This window comes from Sporothrix brasiliensis, assembly GCF_000820605.1.
Source record: "Sporothrix brasiliensis 5110 chromosome Unknown Cont22, whole genome shotgun sequence".
Taxonomy (NCBI): domain Eukaryota; kingdom Fungi; phylum Ascomycota; class Sordariomycetes; order Ophiostomatales; family Ophiostomataceae; genus Sporothrix; species Sporothrix brasiliensis.
The window spans coordinates 2,186,599-2,213,368 of NW_024467141.1; the positions used below are offsets into that span (position 1 = coordinate 2,186,599).

Consider the following 26,770-nt stretch of genomic DNA (forward strand, 5'->3'; position numbering starts at 1 on the left):
TGTTTGCAAAACAGAGAAGATGCACAGGTACAAGTATGCAGTGTCGCTTCACCAGTGTAACTCTACACGGAAGATATATCTCAATCGAAGTAGTCAGAGGCATAACTAACAGGTTATTGCAGATTTGACGGGGTGGAGTCCCTTACTCCGTAAATAGTATTTACACAGCGGCTGCTCCAGAAGACGACCTAATCATCTGAACGCGCAAGCCAACGGCAAGGATCACAGCTCCAGCTTGACCTGGTCGGCTGTACGACATATCATCGACCCACATGGTAGCGGCCAACCAGCAAAATCAGAAGGCGATGTACCGTTGCATCTCTGCTCGACATGGATTGCCGATGGGATCTGGCGGTTCTTGTGAAGCAAAGCGACCCTTGTCTCTGCCCTCTCTTCTGTTGCTGCAAGGCGTCGGTCTCCGCATTAAGAAACGTGCGGCATGGGCGGACATTCTGGCCTTGTCAGGATTGAATTGTGTTTTATTTTTATTTTCTTCTGTGCAGACGCCTACATCGCAGGGTTTTTTTCTTTTTACCTTCCGTCGACGGCGGTTTCGTTTTGGCATTTTGGCTGCATGTTACCTGGACCCCTACATCGCACACCCGCCACACTGCCAGTGTCGTCCTCGGCATACCGACATACACATGCCAAAGACCTTTGATGTACGCTTCTACGGCGTGGTGAAGTAAACCTAGACAGGAAAACGACGCCAAAAAGCCTCACTGCGACCAGGCATGCCACTTCCAAGCAGGTTGGGGGAAATCATCCCCAAAACGGCGACCGAATCAGCCAGCAGAAAATGCAAGGCAGGGCAAAGTAAGGCAAGAAATACGAGCAACGAAACTGACAAACTGCAGCTGTTTCATTGGGCTGTACGCGCATAGGAAGGATACAGGTGCCGAGCACCAAAAAGCTTCTTTGGCCGGCTAGCCCACACTCGACTTACACAACAGTGTGCCTGAACGACTCGCCACCTTTGTCACCAGACTAACTGCGGCACACGGCAATGTTCATGGGTCAAATGCGTGGCAAAGTTTGGTGATTTTGTCCGACCACGTTTTCATTCGGGTGTCGTCTGTCTACGCTACTTGGAACTGATCGTTTATTGTTGAACTGGCCGTTATATTTCCCTCGCCTCTTCATACCTGGCGTCACCGTCGTTCTCGCCTTCTCTGCATTTTGCCCTGATTTTGTTCACTTTTATCCTCGTCTGGGCTCTTTTTGCTCCTTCTATTTCGCCTTTAGCGTGGGGGATCACTTGATTTTCACATGCATCGCTCGCTGCGCATCAGGTGGCACCTTCTCTTTGGATTTAAACCGTGCCTCCGTTTACTGGGCATCTAAAAAGATGTCTCTTCGAGACCGTCGCCCAATCATCGACAGCACATGGCCGACGTTAGCCCCAGCCGTTGGGGGCAAAAAGACCAGGGGGGGATGGACGGGCTGGCACGCGGCGACACGGTTTGTCCCCCTGTCGACAACCGGCGTTCTTTCTAGGCCTGGCCAACCCAATCAGGTACAGGAAAGGCCGATCTTGCGACCAAATTACACTAAATACATCGATGGGCCACTCGCAGCACTTAGACCAGGGCGGTCGAATGAAAGAAGAGGGAAAGACAACCATGCTACGCCTCTTTTTTGTTTACGGAGGCTCGGAGAAGACCCCTGAAGGGTTACAAAAGCCATAGCACGGGGTATCCCGACAGCTACTTTCGCGAACCGCCGTGGAGGATTTCGGAATGGGAGTGGCCCTCTGGTGTGTTCTACCAGATGGTGAACAGACAGCAGGTAGATTTGGGGAAGGATAAAGTCTGGATGACGTCCACCTCCTTGATGGGCTGAATCTGAGAGATCGTCCGTCAGTGCAGATAATACGACCCGAGAACGGACAAGACATCCTTGCCTCTTATCCAGTTTATATACAGTAAGTAGTGGCTTGCTGTTGTCTTTATTGCCTTCGTATTAGTCTTCTTGTCTCCTGCTCATTATGGTTACTTGTTCCATCGTGTATTCAATTTTGTGCTTGCTGTTTCCCGAATCGCAGTGTGCTGACTCAATCACAGCCTCGTATCTCACCATGGTCTACAACATCCCGTCGGCCGCATGGGGCCTGTCTGTCCTCGCCGCGTGTGCCCGCGCTGCCAACTTCCCGCCCACCCCGTCAGACAAGACGACGCCGGTGCAGCAGCGCATTGCCGTCAATGGTGCCAACTGTACGTACGGATGGTGTTAAGACGCAATATATGCGTGGGACGGAACGCCGACTAACAATGCAGCCATGTCTGTTGGCTGGAACACCTTTGAGCAGCTCGACAAGCCCTGCGTCAACTACGGCACCTCGCCCGACAAGCTCACCTCGCAGGCTTGCGGTACGTCTGTCACGTACGACACGGCGCGCACCTACTCCAACGCCGCGTCTCTGACTGGCCTCACGCCGGCGACCACCTACTACTACAAGATCGTGTCGACCAACTCGACCGTCGAGCACTTTTTGAGCCCTCGGCTGCCCGGCGACACCACGCCGTTCCAGATGAACATTGTCATCGACCTCGGCGTGTACGGTGTGGACGGCTACACGATCGGCATGGACATGTCCAAGCGCGACACCATTCCGACTATCCAGCCCTCGCTCAACCACACGACCATTGGTGCCCTCGCCGAGACCATCAATGACTACGAGTTCATCATCCATCCGGGCGACCTGGCGTATGCGGACGACTGGGTCTACAATGCCGCCAACATCCTCGACAGCCACCAGGCGTACGAGGCGATTCTCGAAGAGTTTTACAACCAGCTGGCCCCCATTGCCGCCCGCAAGCCCTACCTGGCGTCCCCCGGTAACCACGAGGCCGCCTGCGAGGAGATCCCATACACGTCGGCCCTGTGCCCGTCCGGGCAGCACAACTTTACGGATTTCATGAACCGCTTCGGCCGCACGATGCCGTCGGCGTTTGCCTCGACATCGTCCAACAGCGACGCCAAGATCTCGGCCAACACGGCGCGCCAGCTGGCCAACCCGCCGTTCTGGTACTCGTTCGAGTACGGCATGGCGCACGTCGTGATGATTGACACCGAGACGGATTTCCCCAATGCGCCCGACAGCCAGAGCGGCAGCGCGCACCTCGGCGCCGGCCCCTTTGGCTCGCTCGGGCAGCAGCTGGCGTTCCTCGAGGCCGACCTGGCGTCCGTCGACCGCACCGTCACGCCGTGGGTTGTTGTCGGCGGCCACCGCCCTTGGTACTCGACGGGCGGCAGCGGCAACATCTGCTCGCCGTGCCAGAAGGCGTTTGAGCCGCTCTTTTACAAGTACGGCGTAGACGTGGGCATTTTCGGCCACGTGCACAACTCGCAGCGCTTCCTGCCCGTCAACAACAGCGTGGCGGATCCGGCAGGGATGCAGAACCCCAAGAGCCCCATGTACATTGTGGCGGGCGGTCCGGGCAACGTCGAGGGCCTGAGCGCGGTTGGCGCCAACTACTCGACGAACGTGTTTGCGTACGCCGACGACTTTTCGTATGCGTCCATTACGTTCCAGGACAGCAAGCACCTCAAAATTGATTTCTACCAGTCGTCGACGGGCCGGGTGTTGGACAGCTCTGTGCTGTACAAGGAGCATGCGGAGCAGTTTGTTTTGCAGTGAGTTGGGTGGTGTTGCGAGTGAGAGATGATCTTGTGTTTTTTGTTTTATTTGGTGTTTTGTTTGTTTTCTGCTCTTTTCTTTTTGGGGGGGGTTTCACAATTCTTTGTCTTTTGAAGCGAGGATCTAACGAAATAAATGTAGGCAACCTGGCAAGCGGTGTGTTGCCAACAAGGCATGATGCAATGACCAAAAATTGACATTGGGACGCGATATGCCACGACTGGATGCGGTTTAAAGCAATCTAATGTCTTGTATATAGTAGGCAAAACACAAATGCTAGTTAGTCATGATATAATGTACACATTTGCACATAACACAAAGCAAAACCGCCTGTCTATCATCTCTGTGATCAATCTACCAGCTCATCGCCAATGCTGCGGATACGGTCCTCGCTCCAGCCCATGCCGCCGTGGCCGTTCCGTGTCTCGTCCCACTCGTGCAGCTGGTACACGAGTGGTGGCAGGTCCGGGTGTTCTGCGCTCCGTGCCTCTTTCGAGTCGGCCGCAACGGGCTCCTTGAAGGAAAAGATGCGGAAATCGGCATTGGCATACAAGCTGCCGCTCACGGCTTTGCTCAAAAACGCCGAGTGCGACACCACGGCCACGACCTTTTCGGGCCGCGCATACAGTTCGGCCAGGACGGTCTGCGCCCGCGTCACGAGGGCCTGCCGGTTGAAGGCATAGAGCAGCGCCTGGGGTGTCGTCTTTTCGGGGAAGATGGGATCGACGTGCGAAAAGTCGACGTGCGGGAACTGCTTGGCCACCTGGTCGATCTCGGAGCCCACGTCGCAGGGGTGGTCCGTGGTCTCCTGCCAGCCGGCGTGTGCCTCAAAGGGCACGCCGTTGGCCTGCAGCCAGTCCAGCGAGGCCATGGCGGTCTGGAGGGTGCGGGTCATCGGGCTGACGATGACCAGATCCGGGTCGAGGCGGCCCGGCAGGGTGGTGCGCAGGACCTCGCGCAGCTTTTTGCACTGCTCGAAGCCGAGCTCCGAGAGTGACGGATCATGCAGCTGATAGTCGCGTTGGATACGTTAGCTGTGTGAATGAGTGACGCAGCAGAGAACGAATGGGTTGAATACGTATCTGCAACATTGTGAAGCGCCTGGGCATGGCGGATAAGAATCACGGTCGGCGGCATGTTGACGCAGGTGAGGGCGGTGGTGGTACTGGAGAGGGGAGTCAAGGTGTACTGCCAAAGTATGGGAAAAGGCGGGGGACCGAGGCGTCTTTAAATGCCCAGCCCGTGAGGCAGCGAGGCTGAAAGACGGGCAGATGGTCTTGATGCAATTTCAAAGTAAAGAGGCCTCGCCATGGTATTTGTACGCCAAGCAGGCTCGACCTCTTCGCTCCTACCCTGAAGAGTCGGCCGTTGGCTCCTGCCTGCCGTTAGGCACGACTCGGTTATGGGGGCATCGACGTCGTCTCGGGGCAGGCAAGCGCGATTGTCGTGTCCGCCGAGCCGTCCTACAGCAAAACAGCGCCCACCAAGCACCCGCTAAAAACGTTTTTAGTGGGGACGCCGGGGCGAGGCCTGCAGGCACCAGTAATGCAGCAATAGAAGGTCCAGCGCGGCTGCCAAGCTCACTTCAAAGTGGCCCTGGCCAGAAGCTCTGCTTTCGATCTGTACACTTTTTGCGACTTCAAAGTCCACGACTCTCAATTGCGCCCGCTACTTGGCCCACCCACGCATCCGGTTGTCACGATGACGAGCATCGACGAGCTCTTCAAGGTAGTCTCTCCATGCATGCCACGACTGTGTATGTCTGTCTTGCTAACTGACGCCAGAAATCGGGCGTTCCAAGCAAACGCAAGTTTGAGCCCGTCCGCGATCCCAGTATGTTCCGAACCGCGATCCTCCTCCATGACGACGCTCGGGGTGGTAATCTTGTCGTTTACTAACATGCGTTGTCTCGCAGACGAAATTTATAAATCGGTCAAGCTCACACCCAATGGCGGGAGCAGCTCGCGCCTTGCGCGCGTCGACGACGACACCGGCGACATTGAGGCCGGCCCGTCGCTACCACCCGACGGCGAGGACGGCGACGGCGACGACTACGGCCCGGCAGCGCCTCCTGAGGACGATGGCGATGGCGATGGCGACGACGAGGAGGACCGTTTCTTTGGCGGCGGCATCACAAGGGCTGAAGCGAGCATACTAGACTACGTCGAGGGCCGGGACCAGAACGCGGCAGACGGGCCAGGAGGGGCGATCAAGGGAGGCCGGAAACAGGGCGAAACAGGCGTCACCGATGGGCCAGAGGCGTTTGACGCGGCCTGGCTGCGCAGGACGGCGCTCAACTTTGAAAAGCGCATCAACCGCAACGCCGAACTGCGCGCGCGGTATGCGTCGGACCCCACGCGCTTTATCGCCAGCGAGGCCGACCTCGACGCCGACATCAAGGCGCTGTCGATCCTGGGCGAGCACCCGGCGCTGTACCCGGAGTTTGCGCGCCTCGGCACCGCGGCCAGCCTCGTGGGCCTGCTGGCGCACGACAACACGGACATTGCCATCTCGGCGATTGAGATTCTCGGGGAGCTGACGGACGAGGACGTGGACGCAACGGACGAGCAGTGGACTGCGCTGGTCGACGCGCTGCTGGACGCAGACCTGGTGGGGCTGCTGGTGTCGAACCTGGCGCGGCTCAACGAGGACCCGGCCGTCGACACGGACGGCGTGGACCGCAACGGCGTGTACTATGCGCTGGGCATTGTCGAGAACCTGTGCTCGTTGCGGGCGACGCGCGCGGCGGACGCCTTGGGCCGCCATGCCGCGCTTCTCCAATGGCTGCTGCAGCGGGTGCAGCGCAAAGAGCACGACAAGGAGACGGTCAGCCAAAACAAGCAGTACGCGGCCGAGACCCTGGTGACGCTGGCGTACCGGTCGCCGGCCAACTGCCAGCGGCTGGTGGACCTGGACGCGGTCGACATTCTGCTGCAGCTCGTGGCCGCCTACCGCCGGCGCGACCCCGAGCGCGGCAACGAGGAGGAGTACATGGCGGACCTGTTTGAGGCGCTGACGTACCTGGTGGGCGAGGCGGCCGTGGACGACGACGATGCCCGAGCGCAAGCGCAAGCGCAAGCGCAAGCAAAATCCAAGGCCACGGCGACGTCGGACGACCCGCCGCCGCACAAGGGCAAGGCCAAGTTCGTCGAGGCCGAGGGCGTCGAGCTGTGCCTGCTGATGCTCAAGGAGGGCCACAAGAGCCGTGCGCCCGCGCTGAAGCTGCTGGACCACGCCACCAGCGGCCTGTACGCCGGCGACGTGTGCCGCACGCTGGTCGACGCCGGCGGGCTCAAGGCGACATTTACGCTGTTTATGAAGGGCGAGGAAGACGCTAAGCACAGCAAGAACAAGAATAAGAAGAAGAGCAAGAGCAAAAAGGACACGGAAAAGGAGAGCCGGCCGCATGCCGGGCCCACGGCGGAGCACCTGCTGGCCATCTTCTCGGCGATGCTGCGTCTTCTACCCGCCGACACGCCCGAGCGCATCCGCCTGCTGGCCAAGTTTGTCGAAAAAGACTACGAGAAGGTCGACCAGCTGCTGTCGCTGCGGGCGGCGTACGCGACGAGGGTGGACGCCGTGGACCGCGCGCTGGCCGTGCCCGGACGCGAGCCGACGTACACGGCCGAGGCCGACGCGACCGAGGCGGAGCGCAGGGCATTGGCGGACGCCGAGCGGTTGTCGCTGCGGCTGGAGGCGGGCCTGTTTACGCTGCAGACGCTCGACATTATCCTGGCGTGGCTGGTGGCCGAAGACGACGGCGCGCAAGAGAAGATCCGGTCGCTCTTGTCGGCAGCGGGCGGCAAGGACGACGCATTTTCCGTGCTGCGAACGTCGCTCCAGGAGCGGCGAGACGAGCTGGATCTTCGGACGCCCGAGGGCAAGGATTTGCAGGAGATGCTGACGGCCTTGCTGGGATGTCTGTAGGTGGGAGACGAGCAAGACGGACAGCGCATGCATCTAGGGACACAATGGCACAGCATTGGAAAGATGATCGGTTTAATGAACAACTATGCAAAATGGAAGCCCACGGCCAGGTCGAGTGCAGCAGTGGCAGTGGCTGCCGAACAATGTCTGTCCTTGTCCATGAGACGAAAGTAAAACGAAATAGGATATGCAAAATGAGAACACAAAGCAATGAACAAAGAGAGGCGGCATCTACCGACACCCTCCCTCGACGTAACGGCACATGGTCGCCGCCGCTCTATGCCTTGGACGGCGGCACGGGGTTGGCGCTGAGGACGGCAGTCAGCAGGTCCTTGACGACCTTGTCCTGGCTCTTCTTGCCGGCGGCCTTGATCTCCTGGATCTTGGCCTCGGCCTCGCGGCTGGCCTCCTCCTCGGCCGCCTTGTTTCCTTGGGTGTGCTAGACGGTTAGCAGTGGCACGTAGCAGATAGCACGCAGCAGGTAGCACTCGTGCCATGAACAAAGACGGGGCTGGACGTACCTCGGCCTCAAACTTCTTGAACTCGGCCTCCTTCTGGGCCTTGTACTCGTCAATCTCTTTCCGGGCCTCGTCGCGGGCCTCTCTTACGCGCTTTGTCCGGACTGTGTGTGGTTGTTAGTGGTGGAATACGAGGAGTGGGAGGTTGCTGGCAGCTGCTGTCCGAAACGTACACTCGCGCGCTGCACAAGAAGATCATGGTTAGCTTGCTGTCCTCGTCGTCTCGCCATAGAAAAGGAATGTCCCTGAGCAGCCAAAATCACGCACCTTTCTGCACAATCTGGGCGGCTTTTTGCTCGGCCTAGAGGTTCGGGAACAATGTCGTCAGTGGCTGGCCATGGAACATCTTCACATATGCACTCTGATTGCATAACAGAACGCATCTCCATCGCATGAATCGTCGAGCAAGACACAAGAACCAGGGCGGGGCATACCTCGAGCAGGGTCTGGATGCCTGTGGAGTTCTGGGCGGACTGTCGCCGGAGGCCTGTTAGCAAGGTTGAAACGATACGGCAAGAAGCTGGCCAATGGGACACCCTTATTCAGTCGTTGTGGACGGAAGAAGGGAGAGGCTGCGCACCATCTTCGGTCTTGAAGGAGGTAGAATCGATGAGCGTCAAGGCAGCTGCGGAGGGGAGCTATCGGCAGGCGAGCGAATGTGGTGTGGTGCTAGGAGATGGTCGTATGAGTACGGTTGCTTGTTGTTGAGGAGAAGAGCAACTGCGTCGTGGCAGACGTGAGGTTGAAGTTGATCGTTGGTCGTCGGAAGTGGATGTTGGATGTTGGATGTTGGATGTTGAAATAACAAAGCGGGCAGATTGGAGTTGCCTATTTGATCCAGAAGTGGAAGCTTGCTGCAGCATGGACAAACGGCAGGAGCAGGCGGGCAACCAACCAATGGGCGGTCAGAAGCGGCAGAATTTGGGGTGGGGGTGTAGAGAGACGGAAAGAGCTATGGAGCTTGGTGTGTCATAGGCTGATAGGCGGTACTTCGTATAGTGCCCGTAGATACGGCTTTTAGCGGTCTTTGGCGGTTTTGGCGGTCTTTGCTTTTTGAAGCTTTTCATCGAATCACTTGTTTTCAACGTCCCAACGACAGCGTTTTGCATACAGCCGTCCACCGCACGGCAAAATGTCCCGTGCCTCCAAGCTCACGCTGCTGGGCACGTCCCTCTTTGCCGCCTCGACTGTGGCCTTTGTCCACTTCCAGCAAGAAGCCGAGAAGACTGTAAGACCGTCGTCGATGCGACCAGGACATGCCAGAAGACCACCACTAACTGTACAGGCCATGCACCAAGGCGTCGTGCGCGACATGGAGCAGCAGCGCATCAAGCAGGAGCGGCAGCTGGACTTTGACACGCAGCGGGCACTCGAGCTCCAGTACAAACAGGAGCAGTCGGTGCACGATGCCGTTGCCGCAGCAGACGCGGCAGAGGCGAAAGCGAAAGGAAAGGGGGCATGAGACAAGGAGAGGGGTGTTGCTTCGTGTAATGAAAGTGGCTGATACCCAAAAATGGACTCAATGGGTGCGATGGGATGAAGAAATGTACGATATACTGGCGTTGCGGTTGGATATTGATCACGGGCTTTTTGAACGCACTATAGAAACAGATAGACATCTCCAAAAGTTATGATATTTTACGGTAAAGGATGAGCAAGCCTGGTAGAACATATCGTATTGTATCGGAGTGTTGTTGTTGTAAGCTGTGTTATGCTTCTTTGAGTGCATCGTCACAAGATGGTAAGTATCGCCTATATTGCACTTTAGCATTTCTATATTTCTGTGAATCGCCAGCCTATCTTCTTTTTACACGTCAACTCCCTGCCCTTCCGACCAAATAAAAGTAAAAAAGAAAGAACAAAAATTGCAACGCCATCCAGTCAATGCTGTAGTAAGAGGATAAAAACGAAAAGGGGGAAGAGTAGGTGAGGAAAAAAGAAGAGGGATAAAGGGCAGGAATGACAAGTAAAGCATAGCAAGAAGAAAACAGCAGATCGGAAAGGCATTCTACAAGATATTGCAATTTTTCCGCATGTCATTTTGATTCCCCCCAGACAAGACGGCATGAGAAGACGCAGCGTGATATCATGCACCTTTGTCACGTTGGCTGCGCTTCGCACGCCGGCGCTTCTCAACGAATCGACACGCCCGACCGGTCGGTAAACATGCGCGCGGCAATGTTCATCGACGCCAGCTCCTGGAACAGCAGCTTGGCCGCGTAGGGGATCTGCACCTGCGCAATGCGCGTCTTGTTCTTGCACGGCCGGCACTCGAACGATTGTTTCGTGAGGTTTCTAGACGGTCAGCATACTCTTGTAAAGGATGATATGAAGAAGGGGAGGTGGGGGGGGGACAGAAACATACGCAATCGGCGTCATGAGTCCACAAATCTCGCAAATGTGGACTCGGTAGGCGTCCGACACCTCAAACAGACGCTCCTTCAAGAACGCCGCCGCACCGTGCGCAATCATGCAGTCGCGCTCCATTTCACCGAACCGCAGACCGCCGTCGCGCGCACGACCCTCCACCGGCTGCCGCGTCATGATCTGCACGGGGCCGCGCGCGCGCGCGTGGATCTTGTCGTCGACCATGTGGCGCAGGCGCTGGTAGTAGGTCGGGCCGAAGAAGACCTGGGCGCGCAGCTTGCGGCCCGTGTGGCCGTGGTACAGGATTTCGAAGCCGCGCGACTGGTAGCCGTGCTCGCGCAGCAGCCCAGACACGGAGTCGACCGTGACGTCGGTAAACGGCGTCGCGTCGCCCTCCATGCCCTTGAGCGTCGCCACCTTGCTCAGCAGACACTCAATCAAGTGCGCAATCGTCATGCGCGACGGGATGGCGTGCGGGTTGATGATAATGTCCGGCGTGATGCCCTCGGCCGTGAACGGCATGTCCTCGTGGCGGTACGCGAGGCCAATGGTGCCCTTTTGGCCGTGGCGCGACGCAAACTTGTCGCCGATCTGCGGGATCTTGGTCGTGCGCACCCGCACCTTGACGTACCGCAGGTTGTCCTGGTTCGTCGTCACCACGACCTGGTCGACAATGCCGTTCTCCGTACTACGCAGCGGCGTCGACGCGTCGCGCTTCACGTGCGACTGCGTGCGCTGGCCCAGCTCCTGGTGGTCCAGGTTGATGGGCGACGTCTTGCCAATGATAATGTCCTCGCCGGACACGCGCACGCCGGGCGCCACAATGCCGTCGTCGTCCAGCTTGTCGTACGTGCCGTGCTTGAGGCGCAGCGTGTCGCTGCGGAACGGCTTCTCAAACGTCTCGACAAAGTTGATGCCCACGCGCTTCTCCGAGTCCGTGTACGCGCGGAAGAACAGGCTGCGGAACAGGCCGCGGTCGATGCTGCTCTGGTTCATAATCACCGAATCTTCCTGGTTGTAGCCCGAGTAGCACAGAATCGCCACAATCGCGTTCTGCCCCGCCGGCAGCTCGCGGAACTTGAGGTACTCCATCGACCGCGTCGTCGCCAGCGGCTTCTGCGGGTAGTACAGCACGTTGGCCATGGTGTCCATGCGCCGCGGGTAGTTGGTCAGGAAGAAGCCCATGGCCTGCTTGCCCATGGCCGACTGGTACGTGTTGCGCGGCGACTGGTTGTGGTCGGGGAACGGGATGATGCTGGCGCAGATGCCCAGCAGCATGCTCGGGTGGATCTCGCAGTGCGTGTACATGTGCGTCGTCGGGTTCACCTTGGTCTTGACCCGCTTGTTGATGTCCTCGTCGGGGACGTCCTCGGGGATCTCGTAGCCCGCCTTCTGCAGCCGGTAGTTGTCCAGGTCCTCCGGCGTCATGCAGATCATCGCCGTCTCCTCCTCCTCGGCGTCCAGGTACTCAATCGCGCCCGCCTCGCAGATGCCGTCCCAGCCAAAGAACCTGGGGTCGTCGCGCGGCAGCGCGTCGTCCTCATCCAGCCGCTGGATGTGCTCCTTGGTCAGCAGGAGCTGGCCCTTTTCCCGGCCGGACTCGGCCTTTTCCTCCTGCTCAATCGCAAACAGCGGCCGCATGACCCGGCCGGCGTCCGAGAAGATCTTGAACTCGCGGTCGCGAATGTCGCGCACCAGCGACACCTCCGACTGGATCACGCCCTTGCGGCGCAGGCCCTGCACCAGACTCACCAGGTGCTTGGGGTCCTGGTGCACGCCGACCCAGCTGCCGTTGACAAAGACCTTGGTCGCGTTGGGGTAGCGCACCGGCTCGTACTCCTCGAGCACCTCCATGTTGCGCGCAATCATAAACTCCACAATGGGGTCGGCGGGCGTGCCCACGCTGACGTAGCACATGAGCGACAGGTTCTTGACGAGGCCGCAGGCCTGGCCCTCGGGCGTCTCGGCCGGGCACACGAGACCCCAGTGCGTGTTGTGCAGCTGGCGCGGCTTGGCCAGCTTGCCGTCGCGGCCGATGGGCGTGTTGGTGCGCCGCAGATGCGACAGGGTCGAGGCAAACGTGTAGCGGTTCAGCACCTGCGACACGCCGGCCGTCGAGCTCATGGCCTTCTTCTGGTCGCCCCAGTTGCCCGTGGCGAGCGAGTACTTGAGGCCGTTGGTCAGCGTCTGGTGGCGGATGCCGACGCGCAGGTCAAAGTGCTTGCCCGTGTCGACGCAGCGCTTCAGGTGGTTCATCAGCTCCTGGTACATCTTGCGGATGATGCCCCGGAACAGCTTGGCCAGCAGCGGGCCCGCCAGGTCCAGGCGCTTCTTGCCAAAGTGGTCGCGGTCGTCCGTGTCGCGGCGGCCGAGGGCGCACTGCAGCAGCTTGTGGACCATGTAGCCCAGGAAGAAGGCTTTGCGCGTCTCGCAGCCCTCGCTCTGCGAAATGTGCGGCAGCATCTCCTTTTGCAGAATGTCGCGCGCGGCGCGCACGCGGTCCTTGCGGCTGACGGCGTGCGAGTTCTGGCCTCGCTTGCCAATGTAGTCGAGCGCGACCTCGCGGTCCTGGATGCAAAAGGCCTCCTCGATGCACGGCCGCAGCATCTCCAGCATCTGGCTGTCGTGGCGGTCGTAGCAGATGTGGTTCAGAATGTCCTCGTCGGACACGACGCCGAGGGCGCGGAAGACGACGGCGATGGGCAGCTCGGACTTGATGTACGGCAGGGTGCTGTGGACGGTCTGCCCGAAGCTGCCGCGCTGCGTGTCGCCCTTGGTCAGCAGCATGATGCTCAGCGACGAGATCAGGCGCGAGCCCTTTTCGAGCGCGCTGCGGATCTCGGCGGTGTACGAGAACTTGCTGGGCTGGGCCTTCTTGAAGACCTGGACGATGTTGGCGGCCGAGCGCTCCTGGGCGATCAGGACCTTTTCGGAGCCGTTGATGATAAAGTAGCCGCCCTGGTCGTAGGGGCACTCGTTGAGCAGAAACAGGCCCTCCTCGTCCTCGGTGGCCAGGTGGCAGATCTTGGAGCGCACCATAATGGGCAGGCGGCCCATGAACACCATGTCCTTCATGTCCTCGTCCGTCTTGTCCTTTTCCACGTCGGCCACCTCGGCGGCCTCCTCCTCCCAGACGATGCGCGTGGGCTGCTCGCCGGTCTGGTTCATCTCCTGAATCTGCTCTTCGTCGAGCTCGTCGTAGGGGATCTCCTCGTCGACGGCCAGCGACACCTTTTTGGTGATGCGCGCGTAGATGGGGCACGAGTAGGTCAGGTTGCGGTCGCGGCACTCGTAGGGCGTCAGCGTGGACACGCGGCCGTCGCCTTCGGCGAACTGCGGCTTGGACACCATGACGCTGCCAAACTTGATTTCATAGCGACGCAGCTTGACGGGGCGGTCGGAGGTGATGGGCGGGTTGCTCTGGTCGAGCGTCAAGAGGGAGTGCTCGTCGATGAGCGACTGGACCGTGGTGGTCGTAAACTCGTTGAAGGAATCGATCTGCTGCGAGACCAAGCTCTTCTTCTCAAAGTAGGACGAGATGACCTTCCAGCAGTCTTCGGGCGTGATGCTCTCGTCGCCCTCGCCCTCGCCGTCGACAATGTCGTCGTACTCGTAACCGTCGTCGTAGTCAGCCATGATGAGGGTGTGGTCGGAAGATGAAAATGGGAGGTGGTAGGAAAGATGGCGGGTCGATGCAAAAGTGAAAAGAAGCAGAAATCAACGATTTTCACCGCAAAAGCGAATGGGTCGGAAGCGTCGGGCGCGGCGACGAGCAAGGGGCCGGTGGCAGTCGAGCAACGGCACACAGGGCAAGAAGACACAGAGTCGAATCGATGGACGCGGACAGCGAAGCAGACGGGAGTCGGCCCGCAGATCTGGGCCAGGCGAAGCGACCGCGACGCGTTTCTGCTCTCCCCAGCTGTCGAGATCAGCGCATGCAGGGCGGGCGGCGCAACGCGGAAAAGAGAGAAAACGAATCGAACACAACGAATGGCGAGACGGCAAGGAACGGGCAAAGGCGTGTCGTCGAGGGCGAGACCGCGTGGTGGCAGCAGTGCGGTGGTCGACAGAAAACTCGTGATGGCAACAAAGTGGATGTAGAAGACAAAGAGGCTTTTGAGCCACATCGATGTCCCTTGGTCGCCCCTGCCTTATTTTCCCTTTTTTGTCTCGACTCGCCAGAGAGGCTGCTAGAAAGCTAGGGGGCAACACGGCAAAACAGAGCGCTAGGCCGGACATGGTGTAGGTCGCTCCTGCCTGCGCATGGGTCCGAGTTGTGCTTAGAAATTGAAGTGCACGTGACTCAAGGAAATGATGTGCACGTGACCAAAGGGAACACCTCAGGACTTACGTAATCCGCCAACTATCCCAATGCGTCGTAGCGTGCGATGACTGTGGAGAATTGGAGGACGTTCTTTCGGACAACGACAGCTTCGTACCAGCATCACCAACACGAAAGCAACAGCATCACTCCCACCCTTGGAGCAAATGGCACAATTTCCGAAAAGAGCAACAATTTGCCCCTACGTGCCCCCCTGAAATGATTCATCCTTTGTGAGAGTCGCTCCGTGGCCCGTTGCAAGTGCAAGCTACTCATCATCGTTGCAAACTCAGGGAGAACAACAAATATGCAACCAGAAAACGACCATCCAACAGCTCGCCGCACACCCTGCTCGCTCTGCCGACGCTTGATGAGATGCATCTGATGTCACTTTGCCGTGCAGCGACGAGGGGAGGGGACTGGACCAGGCCCATTGCACGCCCGCCCCCAACGGCCGTGCGGCTTGTCTTTGAACGGCTGTCCAATGCGGGAACAATGCTAAGGCTAAGCATGGAGAACAATACCAACGCCGCGGCGCTGCATCGCCGCGCCGGCCTATCATTTCTCGGCGACCAGGCAAGGGCAGGGCAGTCCGCGCTTGTCAGTCGGTTGCTGCAGACATTCGGCACATCTTTTGCCCTTTTGTCGTTTGTCGTTTTTTGTTGCTTTGTTGCTTTTCTATTTTTGCCGTCGTCCGGTTTCTGTGTCTCTTCCTCGTCACTTGTCTCTTGTCTCTTGCCTACCCCCCCTTCCCGTGGCTTTCATTGAAGAGTCTCGCCCTTGGTATTGTTGCCAGTGATGCCCACGGCCACCGTCGCTTTTCACTTTCGATAGCGTCGCCACCTCTTCTCTTCCTAGGCGAAGACGTGACATCCTTCAGCTTCACGGCCCTTATCTCTTGCCAAGGGGGGCCGGGGCCAGAATGGGCTACGCAGAGCATTCTTCCCATTCAGTGAAACGCTCACCGGAGGTATCCTGCAACAGACAACTGACAACAATCGAAAAGGAGCCGGCAGAGCAGCAAGGACGAGAACAGGACGAGCAGCATCGCCTCCTTGTTGACGCTTTAAATACGAGAGTGTATGGCGTCTTGTCTGTTGGCCGTTTTGTTATTTCTTGTCTCGCTATTCTCTCGTCTTTCTTGTCTCTCGTCGGCAACAACTGCAACTACCGTCTCTCCCTTACCTGTCTTTCGGTTGGTGCTTCGTTGGAGCTGACAAGTTGTCCGCTTTCTCATATCACTTGTTTCCCTCGTCTTCATCTTCCGTCTTTTTCCTCGCCCGTTCTTTGACGTATATCACCATCCAGCTTTTACCATCTTTCTTCTTTACCTTTCGTTTTCAATATTTTTGCTTCTCTCTCTCGCAGGAGGTCTTGCCATTCCATACCATCACCACCCGAAGCCAGGCTTTGATTTTTCCACGTCATCAACTTGCCATCTTGCAGATATTGTCCCCCGTCTCCTGTTCCCATCTCCACGTTCCTCATGGCCTCTTCTGCTCCCCCCGCGGCCGGCCCGGCCTCGTCCCCCTTTGACCCCTTCAACCAGACGTTCTATCTCACGGGCCCCGACAACACGACCGTCCCCGTTTCGGTGCCCCAAGTCGACTACATCTGGCACTACCTCATCGGCACGAGCATCAACTATGGCAGCCAGATTGGCGCCTGTCTCCTCATGCTGCTCGTCATGCTGACCCTGACGTCCAAGTCGCGCTTCTCGCGCGCCGCCACCCTCATCAACGTCGCCTCTCTGTTGATTGGCGTGATCCGCTGCGTGCTGCTCGCAGTGTACTTTACGTCGTCGCTGACGGAGTTCTACACCCTCTTCGTCGGCGACTACAGCCAGGTGCGGCGCTCGGACTTGTGCGTCTCGGCCGTGGCCACCTTCTTCTCGCTGCCCCAGCTGGTCCTGATCGAGGCCGCGCTGTTCTTGCAGGCCTACTCGATGATCAAGATGTGGCCGTCCTTGTGGCGCGCCGTGGTCTTGGCCATGTCCGTGGTCGTCGCCGTGTGCGCCATTGGCTTCAAGTTCGCGTCGGTGGTGATGCGCATGCGCGCGACCCTGAACTTGGACGACTCCCTCGATTTCTGGCTCGTCGAGGTCGACCTTGCCTTCACGGCCACAACCATCTTCTGGTTCTGCTTCATCTTTATCATCCGGCTCGTCATCCACATGTGGGAGTACCGCAGCATCCTTCCGCCCATGGGTAGCGTGTCCGCCATGGAGGTGCTCGTCATGACCAACGGTGTCCTGATGCTGGTGCCGGGTAGGTTTTGTTCTTTTCGGCGATGCTTTTCCCTCTACGTATCTGTCTATTGACGTACCGCTGCTAACAACATAGTCATCTTCGCTGCGATCGAGATCAACGGGCTCTCGTCGTTCGAGTCTGGTTCGCTCGTCTATACGTCCGTCATTGTCCTGCTGCCTCTTGGCTCGCTCATCGCCCAGGCCATGACGCGCCCCGACGGCTACGTCCAGCGCACAAACACCAGTGGTGCCAGCGGCGCGTCCGGCGCCCACCCTGGCCGCAATGGTAGCGGCCATGGTGGTCACGGCGGCGCCTACAGCCGTGCCATGACCAACACGCTCAACACGCTCGACACGCTCGACACCGTGGACAGCAAGATAGGCATCATGCACCACCACCACCACCACAGAAACCACAGCAACGGCATGAGCAAGAACAATGCCAACTCCGGTACCTGGTCGCACGCGTCGGACGCTAACAGCACCAACGCCATGATCGCGGGCGGCATTGCCACGCAGGTCCGCATCCAGGCCAACCAGTCCAGCCTGGGCAATGCGGGCATGTCTGGCGGATCTGGGGCGCCCAACAGCCACACACGCAACAACAGCCTGGCCGCCATGGACCCCGTTGAGAAGCAGCTGCATGACATTGATGCAACACCGCTGTCGGCAAGCGATTGCCGCGTGTGGGTCGACCGCGAGGTGGAAGTGCGGCGGGACATGGTGTGATGGCAAGGGTGTGAGTGTCGATGCGGTCCTACATAGTGTCGAACAGACTGCCGGACAGACTGTCGGGTTGGTGTCGACAGGTTGGATGTAATGGGAGCCACAGTGCCTGTTGGCTCTCTGGTCTGTTTTTGTCTTCTTTTCTTCATCAAATTGACCCAATGAGCGAGTCATGGCTGCAAGATGATGCCAGCTTCCTTTTAGTTTGTTTTCTCTTCTTCGTTTTGTTTATCAAACTTTTTAAACGACTTTTATTCTCGGAAATGTAGGGCCGAATTTCGGCCGTATTTACTATCAAGAACCTTTTTTACATAATCTCCCCGAAAACGTCTCTATTACTGTGTATTATTGAATAAAATGACAAAATATGAATGTATAATGAGAAACACATAGTGAATCGTTGTTAAACAATCGCAGCAAAGAAACTAACATGAGGCTCACCCTTCTGCGAAAGACTATATAAACCCTAGAAGCAGACAAATTGTCGCCACGTCGCTATTGGCCACAAGTTTTCTGTGCTCAATGCTACTGTTGCAAGGCCGCTTGGCGCAATGGTAGCGCGCGGTCCTCCTATTTTGTCCCGACCATAGGGCAAAATCCGGGGGGTTTAGACCGAGGTTGCGGGTTCGAGTCCCGTAGTGGTCGTTGTTTTTTGTCGAGTCTGAAGTACCTTTTTTTTCTTTCTCTTTTTTTTTTTTTTTCTTTAGCATTCTCTCATTCTCGTCGTGATGTTTTCGTATGATCGTTCTACATGTTTATTTTATTACACGCTTGAATTCTTTTTTTGCTGCTTTTGGAGTGTGTCAAAGCCGCGAATATAGGTACAAATGCGGCCGCCAAAACGCCCTGTAAATGCGAAGAATCAGGAACCTCGGATCAACCAAACTCACTCTTCCCTCACCCTTCCTCTCTCTTCTTCCTCTCCTATTTTGCCAAGAACTTCTGGAATGCGCCGTGGTCAATCGTCACATTGCCCACAGCCGTCAGCCGCTTGCGACCTGCCTTTTGCTTCTCCAGCAGCTTCCGGCGGCGCGTAATGTCCGAGGCGTGCAGCTTGGCCAAGACGTCCTTGCGGAACGGCTTGATGGTCTCGCGGGCGACGACGCGCTTGCCCGTGGCGGCCTGGATGATGACCTCGAACATCTGCCGGTCGACGTGCTCCTTGAACTTGGTGACCCACTGGCGGCCGACGCGGTCGATTTGCGAGCGGTGCATGACGCGGCCGATGGCGTCGACGGGCTGCTTGTTGACGAGCAGCTGCAGCTTGACCAGGTCGCTCGAGCGCCAGCCGGCGTCCTCGTAGTCGAGCGTCGCGTAGCCGCGCGAGGCGCCCTTGAGCTTGCCAAAAAGGTCGTCCACCAAGGCCATCGCCGACAGCGCGTACTTGAGGATCACTTGGATGCTGGCCGTGGACGCCGTATTGGGCGTGGTGACGGTTGCGCTGTCTGTCGTCGTCGTCGTTGTTGTTGTTGTCTTCGTCGTCGCCGTCGTCGCCGAATCCGCCGTGGCGAGAGACGCCGCCCCCGTTCCCATAAAATCAATGCTCTTCTGCTCGCCGCGGCTGGCCTCACACACCGTAATCACCCGCCCCAGGTACTCCTCGGGCACCGTGATGGTCGCGTTCACAAACGGCTCAAAGTACTCGGCACCGCGCGTGCGCCCAGCGTCGTCGGCGTCCGGGAACTCGGCCGCGCTCGTCAGTACCTTCTCCGTGCCGTCGCGCATCCGCATCTTGACCGGCACGGCCGGCTCCGTGATGATGACGCTTGCGCCATGCTCCTGGCGCAGCCGGTCCTGGAACACCGAGCAGTGCAGGCTGCCCAAGAAGCCGAGCCGCCAACCCGCGCCCAGCGCCTCCGAGTGGTCCTTTTGCAGCGTGATGCTGCGGTCGTTGAGCACCAGCTGGCTGATGCTCTCGGCCAGCCGGGCGTGGTCGCCCTGGTCCGTCGGGAACGCCGCCACGAACACCATGGGCTTGGGCTCCTCAAAGCCCGGGTACGGCTCGACAATGCCCTCGTTGCCCACCGTCGTCAGCGTGTCGCCAATCTTGGCGTCCTGGATCTTCTTCATGCCCGGGTTGAAGTACAGGTACCCGACCTGGCCGGCCCGCAGCGTCGGCTGCGCCACGCCGTCCGGGTACTGGATGCCCACCTCGCCCACCGTGTACTTGCGGTTCGTCTGCATCGAGACGACCTGGTCGCCCGCCTTGACGGTGCCCGCAAACACGCGCACCAGCAGCACGACGCCGCGGAACGTGTCGTACCACGAGTCCACCAGCAGGATGCGCGGCGGCGCCGATGCGTCGCCCTCGGGCGCCGGGATCCGCTCAATCACCGCCGGCAGGAGCGCCTCGACGTTTTTGCCCGTCTTGGCGCTGACCAGCACCGCGCATCCGTTGCTGTTGTCCTCGTCCACGTCCAGCTCAAACGTGTCGCGCAGCTGCCGCAGCGCCCGCGGCACGTCGGCCGTCGGCAGGTCCACCTTGTTGACGACGGGGATCAGCCCCAGCCCCTGCGCGAAGGCGTGGTAAAAGTTGGCCACCGTCTGCGCCTGCACGCCCTGCGAGGCGTCCACCAGCAGCAGCGCGCCGCCGCAGCTGGCATACGAGCGCGTGACCTCGGCGCGGAAGTCGACGTGGCCTGGCGTGTCGACGAGGTGCAGCAGGTAGTCCAGACCCTTGTGCCGGTAGATCATGGTGCACGTCTGCGCCTTGACCGTGATGCCCCGCTCGCGCTCCACGTCCAGCTTGTCCAGAATCTGCTTGTTGCCGTCGCCCGGCAGGATCGTGCCGGTGATCTCGAGCAGCCGGTCGCTGAGTGTGCTCTTGCCGTGGTCAATGTGCGCCACAATGCAAAAGTTGCGAAACCGCTCGATCGGGATGGCCGCGATGCGTCGCTCAATGTCCGCCGGGTTCTTGCTCACGCGCGGCTGTTTCGACGAGTAAGAGACGGCAGGTAGTGTTGTGGAAGAAGCATTCGGAGTAGCCGTAGAGGCCGTCGAGGTCGTCGAAGCCGCGTTGACTGTGGCTGCAAAGGTGCGTCGAGGGTGCCGTATGGACGTTGTCCGCTCGGCTGTCCGTGGGCGCGCCGTTGTGGACGTGCGACGGCTGATGTCATAAGAGAGCACCATTGTACTGCTGTATCTGCTCCCGGCGTCTCTGCTGGTCCTGGCGCTCCCTGCGCACGACCGGCCGCGAAGGACCGTTGCGCCGGGACGCAGCAGCCGAAGACATGGCTGCATGTGGTCTCCGAGAGGAGGGGGTATGTAGAGTCCCCCGCGCACGGTCCGATCGGAATTTGGCTCAAGTTTGCCAGAGGACGAAGTCGATGGTGAATTGGCGTAGGTGCGAGAAGGCGTGTCAAGAATATGCGTGAAGACCAATTGCCGACAGATATCGCGAGGTTCGGGCGGATTGAGGCCCGAGAATTTACGCCCTAGAGAGTCTTATCTTATCGGACCGTGCGGTTCCAAAGAGCGCTAAACATGCTCTATATTACGGGGGACGACAAGGCACAAGAGCGCTAAAACAAGTCAGGCTTGACGCTACCCAATATTTGTCGACTTTTGTTATCCAAAAATATCGTCTGCTGTTCGCACAAGGAATATATATATTGCACTCGCTCTCCAAGATAAAAAAAGATAACAAGGTATAAACGCGAAACAAAATTGCGCATGGCGACATGACATGGCGACGTCTAATACAGCCGTTACAGAGAAACATAACAGAAAGCAGCAGCAACGCGCAGAAATGAACCAGACGGAATATAAACGATATGTTCAGGGAAAAGAGAAGGAAGAGGCAGCGGTAGAAGGAATGGAGGAATAAACTGCTACAAGAGCATACACATATAGAACAAAACCGGTACATCATATATACATGCCAGAATGCAAATGTGGACATCAAGGTTATACATAAATCAGAGACGACGAGGAAGGCGTCACGCCATCACCCATTCACTGCCACGCTTGATAAACTTCTCAAGCAGCAGCGACACGTCCGAAAGCACAAAGCGGCAAATGAAGAAGGCGAAGAACTCGGCCGCGTGCCGCGTGCACAGCTCCAGGCCGACCTGCGTCTTGTCTGCGTGCCGCAGGCCGGGGTCCTCGACTTGGCGCGCGATCTGGTCGATGGACTGTGCCGCGTCAAACAACCGTGCGAGCGAGTTCATGTACACGGCATTCGGCCCGCCGAACTTGGCCGACGACACGTCGCGCTTGGCAGGCCGGCGCGTGGGCTGGGCCGTCATCGGGAGACTCGCGAGCGGGCCGCCATCTTTGCTGCCACCGGCACCGCCCGCACCGCTGGCATCCGACACGCTCTCTTTGCGGCCGCCCGACGTGTTGTAGTTGCTGTTCAGCCCTGCCGACGAGTTCTTGGACCGCAGCCGGCGCCACGAAAACGACCGCGATCCCGACTGGCCCGAGACGCTCGACGTGCGCGGCACGGCACTGCCGCCACCACCACCTGCCCCGCCGTTGGCGTCCGCGTCGATAACCACGGACGCCTCTTTGAACAGGGCACTGGCGCTCTGGACGCCGACCTCGTTGCCGAGCTTGCGGGCAAGCGTAGTCTGGGTCTGTTCCAGTACGTTCTCGAGCGCCTGCATTTCTTCCAAGACAGCGTCGGCATCGCAGGTGTCGACCTGAGCGAGCTTCATGAGCGCCGACGTCAAGAAATCGCAATTTGCAACCTTTTCGTCAACGTTCTTGAGGCGCACGCCCTTGACTTTCCATACGTCGCTGGGCACAAAGAGCTTGTTGCTGAGGTAGCCACCGCGGGGGTGGACAAGCGTTTGGTAGAGACAGCGCATGAGCCAAAAGGGCCGCAGCATCGTATCGGTCGGGCACGGCTCCAGCGGCACGGGGGCGTCCGAGTACATGGGATTGGGCGACCCGGGCGTGCTGGGCGAGTGGAAGTCGTTATCCAGCAGGTGCATGCCGCCGACGCCACTGGCAGCGATGAAGATACGGTCCTTAAACGTGGCTGCGTTCGGCGTAGGCAGTGTAGGCATGTCGGGCAGGCGTGTATTGGAGAACTGGGTGGTCAGCGGTGTACTCGGCGACATGTCGCCGTCCAGGTTGGTCAACGACATGTTGCGGCTGCGCAGGCTGCGAAGACTGGACGACGAGAAGTTCTTGCGTAGGCCGGGCCGTCCTGCAGACGGCGAGCCGGAGCGTCCATCGTTGTCGAAGCCCTGAGGGATGGGTGGTGTGGGTGGCGGGAAGTTTGGCGGTGGCATGGTTTCGACTGGGCTGGCACCAAAAAACATGGTGTTGCCTGCACCTGGTGACGGCGTCGGGGCGGCCGGTCGGCCAGCCGCGCCCGCGGCACTGGACCCTGGACGGCTCTGACTGGCGCCAGGTAGGGCTGGTGGCCCCCCGGGCGCCGTCGACAGTGCTTGCCGTTGTTGCACAAGGAAGCCTGCGGTGCGTGGCTGCTGGGGCAGTGGGGGGGCGGCGAAGGCGGGCAATGTGGACGAGGCGGCGTTGTTAGCCGTGGTCGCGGGACCTGTCGCGGACGGCGGGCTCAGCTTGGTCGTTTCAATCTTGAGCTGCTTCATGTTCTGGCCCGACAGTCGTCGATTGCGGACGCTCTGCGCGCTGCCGGCGCGTACGGGACTCGTCTGGGCGGTTGACGGGCGGCCCGGTGGGGGCATCTGGGGCGGTAGCGACGGAAGCGCTTGTGTCGGTGGTGGTGGTGGCGGTGGGGGCATGCCCTTGGGAACCATTCCGGGCGGCAGAACCGTGCTTTCGGACACAGTCGAGAGAACTGTGTTGGCAGTAGGCGGATTGGAGGCCATGGAGCTATGCCAGGTGCGCGAGGTAAACTCGCTTGAATCAGACTCGCGTGGCGGCGGCGGCTTGATGGCGGACTTCTGTTTGAGACCAAACGTAAAGTCTTCGATGGCTAGGCCACTGGTCATTTCCTCGAGAATACGCTCCTCGTCGTCTGAGTCGACGTCCTCGTCGTCCAGAAAGTCGCGCGGCGTCCGGCGTTCCACCTGCCCCTCCTCCTCTTCCTGTTGCTGTTGAAGCATCAGCTGTTCGCGGAGGCGCAACTGGCGCTCAAGGGCAATGGCCTCGCGCTCTGTCTCTCGCACGCGCTCCTTGGCCAGCTCTACCTTGCGTAAACTCTTGGACACCCTTGCATCGCCGTTGCCGTAGCTCTTGTAGTTATTTTGCGACGATGCTGGGTATGTCGGGTCCGAATTCATGGGTTCGTAGCCGTCGTTGTAGGCAGCCTCAATCGCATCGTCGAGAGCGGCATCAAACTCGGCTTCTGTGGCGCCGCTGGCCGCACGAATGTGTTTCCTCCGGATAACCATTGAAGACGACCGGGAGTGAACTGACGAGGCTGCCGAGCTGCCGGATTCGTGGATGGGGTCCAACCAAGATACCGACTCGTGGCTTCCTGTCCTGGTGTGTCCATAGGCAGCGTGTGTGGCATCATCGTTGTTTGCATTGGCGCTGCCTGGGCGCAGGGTGGAGCCGTAGTGCGCAGATGGGAGCGTTTCTTCGTCGGGGTTGTAGCGGTAGGAGGTAGGCGCATCCTCAAAAGGGCGTGATGGCGGTACAATCCGCCTCGGCGAGAGGGGAGGGGGCATGTACTGGTTGGCACTGGGTGGTGGTTGTAATGTCGACGCCTGGCTCGTTGCAATTGGCTTCGTGTTTAAGTTGCGAGGTGGGATGAACTCTTTTCTTGGCGAGCGCGAGAACGTCGACTGCAGGGTGTACTGGTCCTTGAGCAGAGAGGAAACGTGTTGTTGTGGGTGCTGCTCGTTGGCCGAATTGGGGAAACCAGACTGCATTGGTCTTGGTGATGAGGACGACTGCGGAATGGAGTAGCCTGGTATGGAGCGCGGTTCGGCTTGCCGCTGTTGCTCGCTGTCGGTGTTGTATATGCCGGACATCTGGGCCAGGTCCTCATCGGGCTCTACGGCAGTATCCGAGTCGACATCAATAGCGCCCGGATAGACCTCAGAACTGCGCCGGCCACGATCACTACTGCTCGAGGGTCGTTGAGGCAATGGCCGAGTGTCCTGACTTTGTGTTGAGGCGATAAGATCGAGTTCTTCGATCCGCGCTGTATATGTAATTTTCTGTGAATGGTAAGTGATTGAATATCAAATCAGATGCCAGGACCGAGAGACCGTGGGCTGTACTCACAATAGCTTCTAGCTTGCGTTTGTCCTCTTCACCGGGAGTCTTAAGTAGGACTTGCGTCAGAAGCCTGCATGCCTCGGAGTAGGCTTCTCGCGCGCCTTCAATGTTGCCGGCGTTGTCGAGCTGGACGGCGGTGTTTGCTTTTTGAAGGGCGCGCGAGAGCATGGCCTTTTGTGACGGCGGCTTGCTGCTCCGGTCCTTGTTGCTCTTGGTGGAGTCTGTGCTTCCATTGGGGGCTTGTGAGCGACTGCGCGTGTAGCCGCGTGAGGACACTGCCTCAGGTTGGTCGCGGCTGTACATTGTGGTGGAGAGGGGGCCGACGGCGGTCGTGGTGGTGGTGAGCTCTCCTAGATAGAACGCCTGCAGGTTATCCTCGGAGCTGAGCTGGCGAGCGTGGGGTAGACGTTGCTGCCGGTCCTCGATGGAAAGAGATGCCGTTCCGCCTTGGACCTCCTGCTCGAGTGATGGAAGGGCAATGATGGGTGGGAGGCTGGTAAAGAGTGCAGCGGAGCGGAGCGGCGAGCCGCGGTCGCGGAGAGGGGAACCGCTGTTGGACGTGCCCGACTGGCTCTTTTGCAACTTGCGCGGTGTCGATTGCTGCGTTCGTTCAGGGGATGGAGTGGTTGTGGGCTCAAATTGAGAAATGCGAAACGAAGAGCCGAGAGAATCGACGCTCAGGCGGCGACTGAAGCTGGCCGAGCGCTGGTGGCGGTGGTAGAGCTGGTGGCTGCCGGCAATGGAGGCACGGCTGGAAGCAGCGGTGGAGGCGGACCAGCGGTTGTTGAGGCGTGCTAGGTCAGGGGCGACGCCGCCGACACTGTTGGAACGCGACGGACGATGATTCGACGATGATGCGGCTGTTGTCGTGGCGGGGTCATTGAGGGTGCCGTACGGTGCGACGGCGGCCGTAGAAGCCGCAGGACGATTCGGAGCAGTCGCGCCGCCGACGTTGACGGCGTTGGCGTGGACGGTGCTGTTTCCGTTGGTGATGGGGACGGTTTTGGCGACAACGCGCGCGGGCGGAAGAAGCGACGAGGTGCGAGGGAGGGAGGCTGCGGAAAAGGGCGCGGGGGCGGCGGGCGTGGTGCGCTGGCGGAAGGAGAGGGGATGCAAGTCCGAGTCTGCAAAGGTATCGACAGGTGCAGCGGAGGGAATGGCAGCGGCCGGCGAGACAAAGGCCGAGGAGATGTGGGCCTGGGCTCTGGCGCCGGTTCTGGATGTTGCCGTCAAGTCACGGTCGGACGGGGTGTTGTAGGAGTTTGAGTTGTAGTAGGCGTGTGCGTGGGAATTGGAATCCAGTCTGGCGCTGGGTATGGCGTTGGAAACGGTGATCGGCGCAGACACGAGGGGGAAAAGGGGCAGGGGCCCAGTAGCGGTAGGATGGCCCAAGTGAGCGACGGCATGCGAGGACGTCGTGGATGACGGGTTTGAGATGGCAGACGAGGCGAAGGCAATGTGCGGTGCAGGCATTGCTCCTGTCTCGCGGGGCAGAAAAAAGAAGAAACGGACGAGGGTCGTGGCCGTGGCCGTTGTCGTCGTCGTGGTTCACTTTGCAGGCGGTCAGGGATTCTCGTGGAGCGCCCTTTTGGCGGACATACTAGTGAAGGAGGAGACGAGGGAGGGATTCATGCACTGGTCGGTGGTCTTTTGTTTGGCGGAAGAGACGGGCCCTGGCAATATTCAAGGTCGCATGGACTGAGTAGCGTCGTGGCCAGCGAAATCCGAGAAATTCGAGAGCTTTGAGGAATTCGAAATCAGGAGAACACAACACGGGCAGCCGAGCCGGATCGCCTAGTCGGCTGCTGGGTGCTTTTTTCGAGGTGGGCAAAAAAGGGGAACTCTGCGCGTGGCAGGGCTTT

General features: G+C 59.1%; 9 protein-coding genes and 1 non-coding gene across 10 annotated transcripts; 6 read left to right on the forward strand and 4 right to left on the reverse strand.

Annotated features, from left to right (window-relative positions):
• Positions 1-2,077: 2,077 nt before the first annotated feature.
• Positions 2,078-4,637, forward strand: SPBR_08163 (acid phosphatase; the record flags this gene model as incomplete). The annotated part of the gene is made up of 3 exons (XM_040766401.1): positions 2,078-2,213; positions 2,277-3,628; positions 4,002-4,637. The coding sequence occupies 3 exons, from the start codon at positions 2,078-2,080 to the stop codon at positions 4,635-4,637; spliced, it is 2,124 nt and encodes a 707-aa protein (XP_040614904.1).
• Positions 4,638-5,341: 704 nt separating this feature from the next.
• Positions 5,342-7,567, forward strand: SPBR_08223 (beta-catenin-like protein 1; the record flags this gene model as incomplete). Its single annotated transcript, XM_040766461.1, has 3 exons — positions 5,342-5,368; positions 5,425-5,473; positions 5,556-7,567. The coding sequence occupies 3 exons, from the start codon at positions 5,342-5,344 to the stop codon at positions 7,565-7,567; spliced, it is 2,088 nt and encodes a 695-aa protein (XP_040614905.1).
• A 277-nt stretch (positions 7,568-7,844) lies between these two features.
• SPBR_08700 (V-type H+-transporting ATPase subunit G) lies at positions 7,845-8,474 on the reverse strand (the record flags this gene model as incomplete). Its single annotated transcript, XM_040766938.1, has 4 exons — positions 7,845-8,006; positions 8,089-8,189; positions 8,259-8,267; positions 8,465-8,474. The coding sequence occupies 4 exons, from the start codon at positions 8,472-8,474 to the stop codon at positions 7,845-7,847; spliced, it is 282 nt and encodes a 93-aa protein (XP_040614906.1).
• A 743-nt stretch (positions 8,475-9,217) lies between these two features.
• SPBR_08761 (cytochrome c oxidase assembly protein) lies at positions 9,218-9,547 on the forward strand (the record flags this gene model as incomplete). The annotated part of the gene is made up of 2 exons (XM_040766999.1): positions 9,218-9,313; positions 9,371-9,547. The coding sequence occupies 2 exons, from the start codon at positions 9,218-9,220 to the stop codon at positions 9,545-9,547; spliced, it is 273 nt and encodes a 90-aa protein (XP_040614907.1).
• A 670-nt stretch (positions 9,548-10,217) lies between these two features.
• Positions 10,218-14,088, reverse strand: SPBR_08090 (DNA-directed RNA polymerase II subunit RPB2; the record flags this gene model as incomplete). The annotated part of the gene is made up of 2 exons (XM_040766328.1): positions 10,218-10,380; positions 10,451-14,088. The coding sequence occupies 2 exons, from the start codon at positions 14,086-14,088 to the stop codon at positions 10,218-10,220; spliced, it is 3,801 nt and encodes a 1,266-aa protein (XP_040614908.1).
• A 45-nt stretch (positions 14,089-14,133) lies between these two features.
• SPBR_08748 (uncharacterized protein) lies at positions 14,134-14,553 on the forward strand (the record flags this gene model as incomplete). The annotated part of the gene is made up of 1 exon (XM_040766986.1): positions 14,134-14,553. One exon carries the CDS (start codon positions 14,134-14,136, stop codon positions 14,551-14,553), a length of 420 nt encoding a protein of 139 aa, XP_040614909.1.
• A 1,706-nt stretch (positions 14,554-16,259) lies between these two features.
• On the forward strand, positions 16,260-17,750 carry SPBR_08424 (mating-type alpha-pheromone receptor; the record flags this gene model as incomplete). Its single annotated transcript, XM_040766662.1, has 2 exons — positions 16,260-17,040; positions 17,116-17,750. 2 exons carry the CDS (start codon positions 16,260-16,262, stop codon positions 17,748-17,750), a joined length of 1,416 nt encoding a protein of 471 aa, XP_040614910.1.
• A 534-nt stretch (positions 17,751-18,284) lies between these two features.
• Positions 18,285-18,392, forward strand: SPBR_09562. Its single transcript has one exon. It is a non-coding gene; the product is annotated as a tRNA-Arg (tRNA).
• Positions 18,393-18,671: 279 nt separating this feature from the next.
• On the reverse strand, positions 18,672-20,979 carry SPBR_08206 (GTP-binding protein GUF1; the record flags this gene model as incomplete). The annotated part of the gene is made up of 2 exons (XM_040766444.1): positions 18,672-20,773; positions 20,874-20,979. 2 exons carry the CDS (start codon positions 20,977-20,979, stop codon positions 18,672-18,674), a joined length of 2,208 nt encoding a protein of 735 aa, XP_040614911.1.
• Positions 20,980-21,685: 706 nt separating this feature from the next.
• Positions 21,686-26,381, reverse strand: SPBR_08073 (uncharacterized protein; the record flags this gene model as incomplete). Its single annotated transcript, XM_040766311.1, has 2 exons — positions 21,686-24,847; positions 24,915-26,381. 2 exons carry the CDS (start codon positions 26,379-26,381, stop codon positions 21,686-21,688), a joined length of 4,629 nt encoding a protein of 1,542 aa, XP_040614912.1.
• Positions 26,382-26,770: the final 389 nt, after the last annotated feature.